The 12,205-nt window shown below is 46.9% G+C and overlaps 2 protein-coding genes; one reads left to right on the forward strand and one right to left on the reverse strand.

Annotated features, from left to right (window-relative positions):
- Window positions 1-4,558: 4,558 nt before the first annotated feature.
- Window positions 4,559-6,967, reverse strand: GSTUM_00007918001 (uncharacterized protein). XM_002839712.2 has 4 exons: window positions 6,538-6,967; window positions 5,896-6,477; window positions 5,642-5,850; window positions 4,559-5,594 (listed from the first exon to the last, which is right to left on the reverse strand). Exons 1-4 carry the CDS (start codon window positions 6,627-6,629, stop codon window positions 4,630-4,632), a joined length of 1,848 nt encoding a protein of 615 aa, XP_002839758.1. The 5' UTR covers window positions 6,630-6,967; the 3' UTR covers window positions 4,559-4,629.
- Window positions 6,968-9,061: 2,094 nt separating this feature from the next.
- Window positions 9,062-10,909, forward strand: GSTUM_00007919001 (uncharacterized protein; the record flags this gene model as incomplete). Its single annotated transcript, XM_002839713.1, has 3 exons — window positions 9,062-9,502; window positions 9,550-10,336; window positions 10,389-10,909. The coding sequence occupies 3 exons, from the start codon at window positions 9,062-9,064 to the stop codon at window positions 10,907-10,909; spliced, it is 1,749 nt and encodes a 582-aa protein (XP_002839759.1).
- Between the last annotated feature and the right edge of the window lie 1,296 nt (window positions 10,910-12,205).

Raw genomic sequence — 12,205 nt, forward strand, 5'->3', positions numbered from 1 at the left:
GGTACCCTTGAGGTTGTTGTGCAAAGGCTCTATCATATTGCATACCTAGGAGGTCTACCTTTTCAGTACGCTGGCCGGAAATGCACTCGGGATACCAGCACGAGAAAAACTGTTGAAAAGGTAAAAACATTGGCAAATAATTGCCTCACCTTTCACCCCCTCATAAAACGGCGAAGAAATTTTTTTAAAGAAGATAAGGGAGGAAAAACTTGATGAATTGTCAGATTTTCTTTTCCTTTCTTTCTGCGACCAGAAAGGACTTCCCTTTGCCCGTCCGGCCGTTTCCCAGCCGCGTGCCTTCTGTGATGTTCCGCACTAAGAACTCCAGGGAAATCGCTAAGCCTTCATCCCCAGACTCCGCCAATCTTTAGAAGTTGTGGAACGAACACTGGAAAGGTGTCTGGAGGTTTAGAGTTATTTTCAAATGTTTTTGTCACTTTTTTGGGGATTCATTTTGGTCATTTGGGGATAGGAGACTGCCGGATGAGCATTTTCTTGTTCGTCGCTACCAAATGTGAAAACATTTTGGAGTGGTACAGTACTGTACAAGACAAGGGTCAGAAGGGTAACACTGAATGCAGGATGATGTTTAATGAGTTTCCTCGGCGATTAAAGACAGCCAAGAAAAAAAAAAAAAAAAAAAAAAGAAATGTTCAGCCTCGGAGAAACGAAGAAAGAAAAAAAAAAAAAAAAAGAGAGAGGAGATAACGGACCTTACCAAGGAGGCAACTCCAACGACATAAAAGTAGAATTTGGTCTGATTATTTGAGCTTTTATCATTTGGGTTTTTACAATAAGTTAGCCCCTATGGGAGGGGCCAGTGATAATATGGTAGATTCCCTCCGTTTTTTTTTTTACTTATTTTCTTTTCTCTCTGGTAACATTGGAGGCTTAGTAGAAGCAGTGCCTCCCGTTCGTCCGCCCCACCTTGGACCGGGAATGGCCGTCTATTGAATTCGACAAATCCAGTTAACTAAGCAAGGTATCCATCGCCGACGCTGGCATCCAGCCCAACGGTATTCCCACAGGAGAACAGCTAGAATTGGCTACCGAGCGCAATCACTAGACATGCACTGGTTCTGTACTACAACGAGTTGGGTTGAAAAAACACGGAGCATGCGATCAAGGCGTGATTGCGCGAAAGTGGTGCTTACAACTTGTTTGTCCACCGTCTTAGCTTGGAGGGGGACCTCAATGGTTCTGGCCCCCGCTATCATACAGTACCAGTTTGTCATTCGCACTGATACCCCATGATGCGTTCAACGCTTCGCTATTCAGTCGGCTATCCGTGTAGTACTCAACTTTGCGAAATAGCGATAAGGGAATTTCAAGTCGATCAACAATCATTGTCAAGTGACATGGTTAGCCAGTACTGTACATTCCTTCGCCGGGGGCCTCCGGCTTAGTCATGTCTTCGGCATGTTCTCTATATCCCGCCTCTTTGGGGGCGGGGGGGGCAGCGGTGCTTACCTCCGGGTACACGGACTAAAGCATTTGTAGGGACGTTTGAAACAAACATTTAATGGGAAGATTGGCGTACAGAGATGTTGTATTTGCCAGTCGCATTAATTGCGCTTGTCTGGTAATGACTTGGGAAATTTTTTTTTTTTCGTGAGAGGTAAGCTCAAAGTGCCTTTAGTCTAAAGTGATTGAGATTGGTATTCGGAAGCAGAAAGACGTTTAGAGGATCATGATAATCATATGACATGAGAAATTCCTCTCAAGTTATGGTTTTCGATTCCGTCCTACGGCCATTAGGATGCCCTCACCTAAATCATTAGTTGGATGAGATGAACCGGAGGTGTTTTCTTTTTTCTTTTCTTTTCCTGTCTATGATACCTGATTGTAGCAATGCACATGCGAGGGAGGGCTCTCGAGTTGGTTGCGCATGAGCATTTAATGAATAGACAAGCATAGAGTAATATGACACTATCCTGTGAGATCCCCCTGGGATCAGGGGTTCTTCCATGGGTTTTTAGCATACGCGCTATCACTCCTCACTACACCGCTACTGCCCTCGATCTCCTCAAAGATCCCCAATAACTAAAGAGAAGATGACCTCAACTAGAGCGATATTTCAGACCACACGGATCAGTCGCAACAGCATGTGTAAATCTTTTTTTTTTTGCGGAACTTTCCACTTCGCCCTCTATCTGTAAATGGGATACACGAAAACAACGGGGGGAAATCCATGACTAGTTTTTTTCACAATTCTTCCTCTTCTCTTTTCTTCTTCTAAGCAGTGGGCCCCTTCCAAAATACCAGAAATAAATCCAGAATTGTAATGTAAAAAAAAGAATTTCTTGGCGGATAAATGACCCGGCCATACTTGACCGCGAATTCCCCTACCCAACGTCCCTCCCCCATGGACGGGTCTATTTGAAGCTTGTATTCGTGATGAGTTAGTGGAGGGAGGGAGAAGGGAAATTTATCATTTGTGCCGTTAGGCTTAACTTAGCTCACACCAATAAGAGCGCCGTAGTGTCTGAGCGAAAATTTATTCATTTATTTGTAAGCATGCTTGAAAAGGGGAGAGTGTTAATGATCGCTGGTGGGGGTATTGTTGGGTATCGTTGTCCTGCCTGCAACAGGTTGGGTCAAAGAGATTTCTGTACGTCGTGGTGCGGTGTGTATGATATAAAAGGAGTTTTCGTGTATTTCGGTGGAGATGCTTATCCCTCTTGGAAAAGGTCATGAGAGTCACTTGTACCGCACCCGTATGCTAGTACCTTCGCCTCCTTACCACAAATTATGGCGGTAGGGGTATCAAATGCTGTACCTGATCGATTATTTTTTTTTGTCTCTGTATTCTTTCATTGTCGGTGATCTTCTCGCGAGTGCTTGCTTGTGTTCCTCATAAACATAATCCGGACTGACTGCAACCTCACACTACCACTACCGGTCTATGGTAGTGGTTATACCGGCTTCCTGTCGAGAATAGAGGCCCTCCGCTTTTCTTCCCCATATCATTTTATATGTCTTCCCTCCGGCGCTTGCCAAGCGCCCCTATAGTTTGTTAACTGTTGAACGATTTTCACTCAAAGGTGCAATCACGAGAGATCAACCAAGCCTGGCGTAAACTTGGGTTTTGTTGTGTTTACTACAGTATCGCGTGGACCTTGTGTCTTTTGTAAAGCATTACTCGTATTGTCGGTGGTAGAAAAAAATATATCTCTAAGGCAGTAAACCTTTAGTATAAATTTATTAGCTCCCTGAGTTGCTTTTCCCGAGTAATGAGAGAAAATTGTTTTTGTTTTTTTTTCTGCTACCCCGCCGATCGCCAACATCACTCCCGAAGGCAGATCTAGAGTCGGATTTAACCATCTTGTGTGATATGATAGCGGCATTGGCAGGCCCCACACCCCTATTAAAGGCTAGGGCCTCCAATCTCCCAGTCCCCATAGGGCAGAAAATTTCAATTCTCCAACCCTACATGATGGATCGTCCAATAATAACCCATCGCGAGCGTGAATTGAACTTCTATGCTCCTGCTAATTGGAACGGGGGTTAATTGGTTCTCGACATCTTAACCACTGCACCGGCTAGGTATTTCATGCAGTGTTAGCCTGGGAACAAACACTTATCTCCTAAAAGAAATTTTTTGCTTTGGATAATGAGGGGGCGATAGTCTAATATGTGGGGGAGCCCGAGATGGTTCTCGGCTTCTTGGATGTCGTTGGTAAACAATTCTCTTTACTTCCAAATAGTCTGGTATGTTTGCTCCTACTCGGAATTGGTCACCAATCACTAAACCACCAACTTGGTAATTTCGAGATACCGCTCTATTGTGAGATACTGGTAGACACGAATTAGTAGCAAATGATTTTATTAGTGGAAAGATACCAAGAGGGGTGATTCTTTTAAGAACGCTGCTTACCTATTATGCTTGTTCGGGTCGTTTATTGTTCCGGCAATTCTGTCCTCCTTTCAGAGTTTACCGAGTCTGGAACAGACGCTATAAGCGCATGATTCAGAATCCCCTACTCGTAGAATAGTGGATATTGTGTACTGACTGGTGTATTGGTGCTACAACTACGCAGCGATATAGATGTTTGGATAGTTTTTTTTTCCCTCCTGACCCTCGGTAGCACTCATGGCCGCCAGCGGTAGGGTTCCTAGAATGGGACTCACAGTTTTGTTGTTTGACGGGTAGGCAGGTAGGTGACAGTGCGGAACAGAAAAAGGGGGGGAAGGGAAGGAAAGAAGAGTGGGAATTATTTCTTAATTAATTCTCTTTGTGATGTATTGTATTTTAATGAAATTATATCATTGAGGTTTAAATCACTTTGTCCATCAAGCGATTGATGCCGTTCAGGGAATTGTGTTCGACAGTCATGCCGTAAGTCACTAGTTCAATACGGGCAGATCGGTTGTGGCACTTGGGACTTTATCGGCATCAAAAGCCTCAGGTCGAGTGATGTGTTATGCCCGCAATCCCCCATGCAGCCTAGTATTTTTGGGATGTTCTTAATCAAAGAGTGCTTAGTCGGTACGTGCAGTACTGTGCTCGGGTATACGGGAGGTGCAATTTCACCTCAATTCTGGCGAAGGAGAGAGGAAAGATTCTCAAGCAAGTTGTTAACTAAACATGTGCGGATGCTCTGAAACATATCTAACAATATCTAACAATCAAACGGCCAGTACACCCCCAAAGTATTCCTCCAGCCAGCCAACAGCCTTCTTGCCCATGCCCTGTCCCCAAACCTCCGCGCCACCGACGTATCCATCAGGCCTAACCACAGTGGTCATTACCTCACCGCTACTTAGACCGCGCTTACCTGCCCACTTCTTTGTAGGGCTGACGTTTTCCCCCAAATCATCGTTATACAAAGTCCACTTGTAGGGCCTAAGTAGTGTTGGCAAGTCTGTAAATTCAATAGCCTTTTGTGGGCTTTGTGTGATGGCACCGAAGGTGAAGATACGGGAAAGGTTGGGGATAATGTAACGATCAGGTTGAATATACTCGTCGGCTTCGACTTTCGGAGGGGAGTATGGCGCGAGAAGGGAGTTCTTGGAGGCCCGGGAGATGACAGTGTTCGGGGCTGAGATTCCCTCACAGATCTCCGAGAGTAGTTGGAGGGCAGAGTGGTAGTCGCTTGTAAGAAAGTATACTCTGAACTGGTTCCTTAGTGGAATATCCAACTGAATATCTACCGGATTCGTATCTATATATCGGGTGGCTCTGGCCGGAAGAAGTAGTTCTCCGGGGATCAATCCGAGCCCGGATGTTGAACAAGGAGTTGTGAGGGGGGTATTGGCATCATAGATTGCGCCTACACCGGAAATAAAGCGAATGTTTTTGGTAAAGTTTTCCGCAAGGGCTACTTGGTCGTTCTTTACGAAAGCGTTTGCATGCTCGTAATCGAAGGATATAAGATCTTGAGCAATCTTGCGGCGCTCTGCCGGGTAGGACTCTAGAAGAGAGGTTGGTGAAACAGAGTTCAGCACTAAGGATAGTTTCCAAGCGAGATTGAAAGTGTCATGCATGGAAACATTCATTCCTTGCGCGGCTTTGGGCGAATGGGTGTGAGAGGCATCTCCGGCGATGAAAACACGGTTTGCGTGAGAGAAATTTGACGCGATTCTTTGGCCAACTTAAAATAACTTAGTAGGGTCCAAAAGCAGGGGGCAATGGAATTACTTTGGTAACAGCCAAACCATTCAACACTCTTCCAGTCCACGCTGAATGGCGCAAGTATTTCTTTCCCGCGGGCCATGACAAAATCTTGATTCGCAATAGCCTTGGATATTGTGCTTTCTGAGCCGGTGCTGAGCTCAATGTAGAGACGGGTCATGTTCCTCTCCCGGGGAATAGACAGAATAGTTCCTTTGTCGTGGGAAGAAATAATGCTATGCCTGTCAGTGCCATCTCTCGAATAGTAAAGAAAGATTTACCATTTGCTCCATAAATCCGGGAAATCCGTCTCAATAACCCCGTCCAAGACTCCCCAAAACACATCCACACTCTCACCCTGCATCTTGTTTCCTGGCATACTACGTCTGACGGCACTATGCGCACCATCGCACCCGATAAGATACCTTGCCCTGGTAATCCTGTCTCTTCCGTTGTGCTTGTACTTGGCGATGACGGGATATTCAGCATTCGGGTTTTCGTCAAGGATGTACGAATCAAATGTGCTCGACCGTTGAACGCGGACATCCCGAGCCTCCATGTCCTCCAGGAACAATTCCTCAATCATTCCCTGATGCACAAGTAGAATATACGGCTCCAATACGTCCACTACCGGCGGGAAGTGAAAATCGCGATTGGTGCGATGAAGCTTTTTGTCGGGGTAGGAATTCCAGAAGGAGTAATCATAGATCTTGACACCCTTTCTTAATATTCCATCGGCAATCCCGAGTTGTTTGAAGGTCTCGAGTGTCTTTGGTTGGAGGCCATCTGCTCGTCCGGTGGTGGTCTTGCTGACCCGCTCATCGATTATTTTAATGGGAGTTCCTGCTCGAACGAGTTGTGCCCTTAAATCACAATCAATTAGCTCGAGGAACAAGCGATTCAGGGGAGTTGGAATGGAATACGCAAGCATGAGGCCGGCAGGGCCAGCTCCCACGACAAGAACATCGGTGGTCTCAGTGTTGGTATGGTTCTCGGGAGTTCTTGTAGGGGACATTTCGGAGTCTAATGTGTCGGGTGACTTGTAGGGAAATGCTAAGGTCTGCCTTTTACGAGGAGTATTGGGGGGTGGGGGGGGGGGGGGGCGGTTACTAGCGGTGTTCGGTAGTAGAAGTAGAAGCGTGGGGAGAAAGAAAAGTCTGGGTGGTGTGAACGCGTGATTGAAAAGTTGACGGTGTAGGCGGTTGTGGGGCCGGAGGAAAAGCTTCATGGGGTGTATACATTGGGACAAAACAACAGGGTGGTAGAATGTTTAGGAGAATATAATGATACTATTGTGATAATTCAGTGCAGAGTGTCAGGAAAACTTGGGCTGTGAATATGGAGGGATTAGCTATTTGATGGTGGGGTTGAGGTCAGAGTTGAGAGGTGGAAAGTGATGGTGGAATGCGAGAGCCTCAGGCGGCTTCTTCCGAGACCCGGGGCAAACAATGCCGTATGATAGTCTACCGCACAGGTACAGTACATACCAGTATTATACCACGATGGGTAAGCGCCTGTGTATTGGCAGCAGGATTTCTAATAGGTGAGAATGAATATGGCATGATAGGGTGTGGTAAATAACCAATATACCGGTATAGGTACTGTATGGAATAGGATATTCTACGGTCATGGAAATTGTGGGACCTGGGTTGTATCTTTTTCTTTTTCTTTTTTGTTCTGTACTCGAGTAGTAGTACTAGTACCGGTACTTGTATGACACTCGTACCGGTATTTACTATTGTGATTCGCCATCTCGGCTGGGTCATGATTCAGAGACAAAAGTTCTTAAGAAGGATTACCTAGTCCTCTCCTGACGCGGTACTCGTACAGCGTGAGTGGTTCGGCTATGTTGGATCTCATCAATAGCTTTTGCAATTCCGTAAACTTGACGGGTTGAACCTATGTTGGGTTGATGTCACTACCGTACTGTACGAGTATAGTACGATACCGTACAATATTTGCAGGGATATTCGTTACATGACGGAGATAGCGAATCTCAAGAGTAAATATGGTACCGGCACTTGTACTGTACTCGGTGTACTATACTCGAGCACTGAGTGGGGTTCCGGAGGGTCATTCTCGTGCTGCATTGTACCCGTACTGTACTGCACTGTACGGTGCACACCTCAACCTAGCAAGCTATCATACCCGTACCAGTGAACCCTCTAATTTTGATTCACGTCCCCCATACCCTCCGCTTGTGTTGGTATTAGGTCTTTGACTAAAAACTCAGCAATATGGAGCCTCTTAGTTACCGGTTGTCTGACTCTCTTCCTTCTTCCCTACATACTGCTGCCATTCCGGTTTTTAAGCTCCAACCGTGACTTGATCGGATGTCACTAACTAGGAAATCCGCAATGGGGCCAAATCGGCCTGGCTCGACTGGCACGCCTCATGAACACGCGCCTTTGATTCCCCACATCAATCCTACCGTGTCCGACTCTCTGAATCCCTATTCGCGCGCGAATTTCGGTTTTCATAGAAGAAGAAGTTCTGTTCCCACGGCCACTTCGTCCGCTTCTCATCCCGATATCGCTTACTCTAGGCCTGTTAGCGGAGGAGGGTCCGTATCTGACAACCAAAATACCCAGAGTAGTGGTGCTTCTCCACCTGAACCAGGAAGAACTAGGCGCTTCCGAGCATTTGTTGACGACGACGAGAAGGAGGGCGGGACCCAGGATCCCAATCGCACTGTGGCTACGCAATCGCTCATAACTCAAATTGAAGGATATAATTGCGCTAGGGCTCCTACCCCACTCACGTTGACTCGGCATCGCCGCTTCTCTAGTGTTTCCGGTAATAGAATGGCATCCTACTTTGGTTTTGCGAGGGCCCAACATTCGGCATCTTTGCCATCAGAAGAAGATAGTAAAAGATGTATGTCGGACCCGGAGACTCGGTCAGGAGTGACTGTGCGCGGAAGCGACATGGCCTTTTCTGGGAATGGGGCAGCAGAAAATCATCCGAGGACTGATCCTGTTAGATTGCGAGACCCTTCAAATTCTGAATCGAGTAATGCGGTCAAGGTGGTCAAGGAGCCGGTCTGGAAGATAAACTGCGAGAAAAAACGTGCGGAACGTGAGCGGTTGATCGCTTTCTTCAGAATTCCCCAAAGGAGGATTCCACCGCCCTCTGAGTTTCCAAAAGTTTTCAACTTCTTTGAGTGGCGTCTCAACCATGAGCTTTTCTCGAATAGAGATTTCGAGATGACTGAGCTTGCGGATATTGAACAGGTGCTACAGAGGCTACGAACTGGGCAATGGAGGTGTGTCGATGTGATGTTCGCGTATATCAGGCGGTAGGCTGCCTGGAAAGATCGAAATAGTTGAGAATTAGGGACTAATTTGAGTTTACAGTGCAACAATCATCCACCAATTGGTATATTTCCTTTCATGAGAGCTAGATATCCAATACTAATTTCGGTAGACCAACTGCTTGACCGAGATCATGTTTGCGGAAGCTATAAGGAGAGCACAAGCATTAGATAACTTACCACCGGGCCGGCGCGGTCCCCTTCATGGCTTACCCTTCACGGTCAAAGATCAGTTCAATGTGCCTGGCTTTGATTCAACCATCGGATACGCATCATTTATTGGCAATGCAAAAGACTTGCCTCCATCAACATTGGTTGAAGTTCTACAGGGACAAGGAGCAATAGTTTTTGCTAAGACAAATGTCCCACAGAGTTTGATGTGGTGTGAGACCGACAACAATGTATGGGGGCGTACAAACAACCCAAGAAATCTCAACTATACACCTGGTGGGAGCACTGGAGGCGAGGCTGTTCTCCTCGCAATGAAAGGTACTCTTGTGGGCTGGGGGACAGATATTGGTGGAAGTTGCAGGATCCCGTCTGCTTTGGTGGGATGTTGGGGGCTCCGGCCAAGTGTGAGTTGTCTTTTCCTCTGCAATTATTCCGTGCTGACAAAAAATAGAGCTACAGACTTCCATACTATGGTGTTACGGTCTCTACTGATGGGCAAGAGCACGTCCCCTCTGTAATTGGGCCAATGGCTCGTACTCCTCAATCACTCACCTTCATCACGCGTCAAGTGATCCAATCGGATACCCATAATCTTGATCCAAAAGTGGTCCCAATACCTTGGCGGGAAGATCTTTACCGGTCGACACTGCTGAGCAAGAAACTCCGGATCGGCCTCATGCTTGATGATGGGGTTGTCAGAGTTCACCCTCCAATTGCCCGGCTCCTCAAGTGGGTCGCCACCGTCCTCAAAAATAATGGCCATGAGATTATTCCGTGGAAACCAGATCTCCACTGTGAAGGTATCGCGGTAATGGACGAATTCTACAGAGCTGATGGCGGCGCGGACGTTCGTTCAGCCATTGAGGCTTCTGGAGAAAATTACATAGAGCATTGCCAGAAGCTCTTTGGTCCGCAAATGGCTGCTAACGCGATAGATTTACCTTCGTACTGGAAACTCGTGGTCGAGAAGCGCAAAATTCAAAAGGCGTACCTTGATCGTTGGAATAATGCAGGACTTGATCTTATTTTGTCGCCCGTAATGCCTCACGTTGCTGTTAAGCATAAGGATACTCTATGGGTGGGCTATACCAAGATCTGGAACGTGCTCGATTACACCGCCGTTGTGCTTCCGAACTTTGGCTATGTTTTAGCAGATGCAATCAAGATCCATGAAACAGACTTCGAGTGGAAGCAGTATAAGCCGAGAAACAACTTTGATGCAGCTAATTGGAGATTGTGTTTGTTTCTCATATTTCTAAAAGCACGGGTCACAGCTAATAGGCTTTCTAGACGATCCGCGCGAAATGTATAACCAACCCATTGCAATGCAGCTCGTCGCTAGGCGCTACGAAGAGGAAAAGGTTTTAGGCGGCATGCAGTTGATATCCAACGCCATGGAGGAGCGTAAAGAAATCAAAGACGACGCGTATTTCGATATAATTGAACCTGCCGGTCATTATGATGGAAAAGTTTACAACCCCTTTAAACTACATCTGCATGGACTGTACACCGGCGAGGTACCATCAGCGCCCAGAAGGGAGACCCCAGTTCAGCGGATCGCCCACAGTTTACCAACTGAATCTATCAGGAGGATGGAGGTTGAAGATCCAGAATGCGAATACTCCTCTGAAATAGAGAGTTCCGACGGACTTTCAACCATTCCCGAAGCGCCTTCCTGCACGGCATCGGAACTGGCCGATAGCGTAGAATCGGAACTTGCCTCTGGCGTGGAATCTGTGGCGGGGACGGTTACCCCATCTATTTGTTCTGCTGACTCATTTGTTACTGCGAGGTCGTCATCTGGGGATTGAGGTATCTCCGTGTCATTACCCAAATGCGGAATCGGGAACACGAATATGGATTCTAAATAAATAAGTAAACCATCAATGCGCTGATAGAACTTGACCCGTCTTGTGTGATTTTCTACCAAATAGCTTCCAGTTTAGAGGTGTAGATACACAGTCCTACCCGGTGAGGTCTTGCACTTGGGTTGTGGCACGGGTAGTGGGCCAAGCGCTGGAGTTATTCTCGAGTGGGCCAACGCCGAACGTTGCGAAAATTTCTGTTATGGTTTACCCCCACTCCTAATGGGGTGCCACACTACTGCACGTGTCAGGACCTTGCATCAAGCCAATAATTTGATCATCCATTTCTCCATCAATCCCTGCTCCCTGCTCACCATCCCCCATCATCACCGCCATCAAAGTAGCCCAACAATAATCCCACCACTACCCGATGTCCGACCGCCTTACTTCTCCATGGAGTGTACGTTGCGAACCGGCTCGTCCTGACCTCTCCCACTGCGTGAATCGGCAATACAAAAATCTCCCTTTCTCTTCACACGCGCGGTCCGTAGATGAAGTATTTGTCCTCCCCACTTCTCAATCCGACAGGTGAAGGAAGGAGTACTTTTGGGGGGGTGTTACAGTATTACAGGAGATTGTAATACAATGGTTTATACGAGGACATAAGGTGTTTTCGTGCGGTAATGTGTGTTGGGAGGGAATGGGCGAGCACACTTTGAGTTTCGAATAAACCCTGGGGTAACCGGTCTTCCAGAACTATATTCCTCGATATATTTGCACTTATTGCTCCATGAGTCCGGCGCTTTCCAGGTGCGGATCCTGTAAAGTGGTGTAACCGGAGGGCGAAACACTGTTCTCGTGGGATAAGGTCACATCAGCATTCCTCGAATCCATCGCTGGGATAGATGGAGCTGGTGTGAAGGGGGGTTGTTTGAATAGGGACTAAATCAATCTGAATATTAAAGGTAATCGAGTGATAACCCATGATATCAGGGAGTGTCGTACACTCAGGGGTATGTGATACAGTATCATACTTGGTAGTGGCGGGAGGTGGGGCTGCGCAGTTTGAAGATTTTATCCCACAAACTTGTTTTCTTTGTGGGGATGTTCTCGCGTTTCATTGGCCTGGGCGCGGGAGATATGACGTTATTATGCTAGTACTCTCTGCATTTGCTGGTTACTAAAAAAATCTCCACTGTCATATCTATGCAACACTCTCCTTGTGGTCTTATCTCTGGTTAGGTTTACATAGCGCTGGTGGATTTGGTGTCTACCGTGAGGGTGAGCAGGTTCTTCGGAGGT

This window comes from Tuber melanosporum (assembly GCF_000151645.1).
Source record: "Tuber melanosporum whole genome shotgun sequence assembly, scaffold_4, strain Mel28".
NCBI lineage: Eukaryota > Fungi > Ascomycota > Pezizomycetes > Pezizales > Tuberaceae > Tuber > Tuber melanosporum.

Excerpts from the sequence above, each read along its gene's own strand:
- GSTUM_00007918001 (XM_002839712.2), bottom strand. The coding sequence starts at position 6,629 with ATGTCCCCTACAAGAACTCCCGAGAACCATACCAACACTGAGACCACC. Across the intron at positions 6,478-6,537 it reads CCTGCCGGCCTCATGCTTGC|GGCACAACTCGTTCGAGCAG; the intron begins GTATTCCATTCC and ends TTGTGATTTAAG. Across the intron at positions 5,595-5,641 it reads ATGGTTTGGCTGTTACCAAA|TTGGCCAAAGAATCGCGTCA; the intron begins GTAATTCCATTG and ends AGTTATTTTAAG.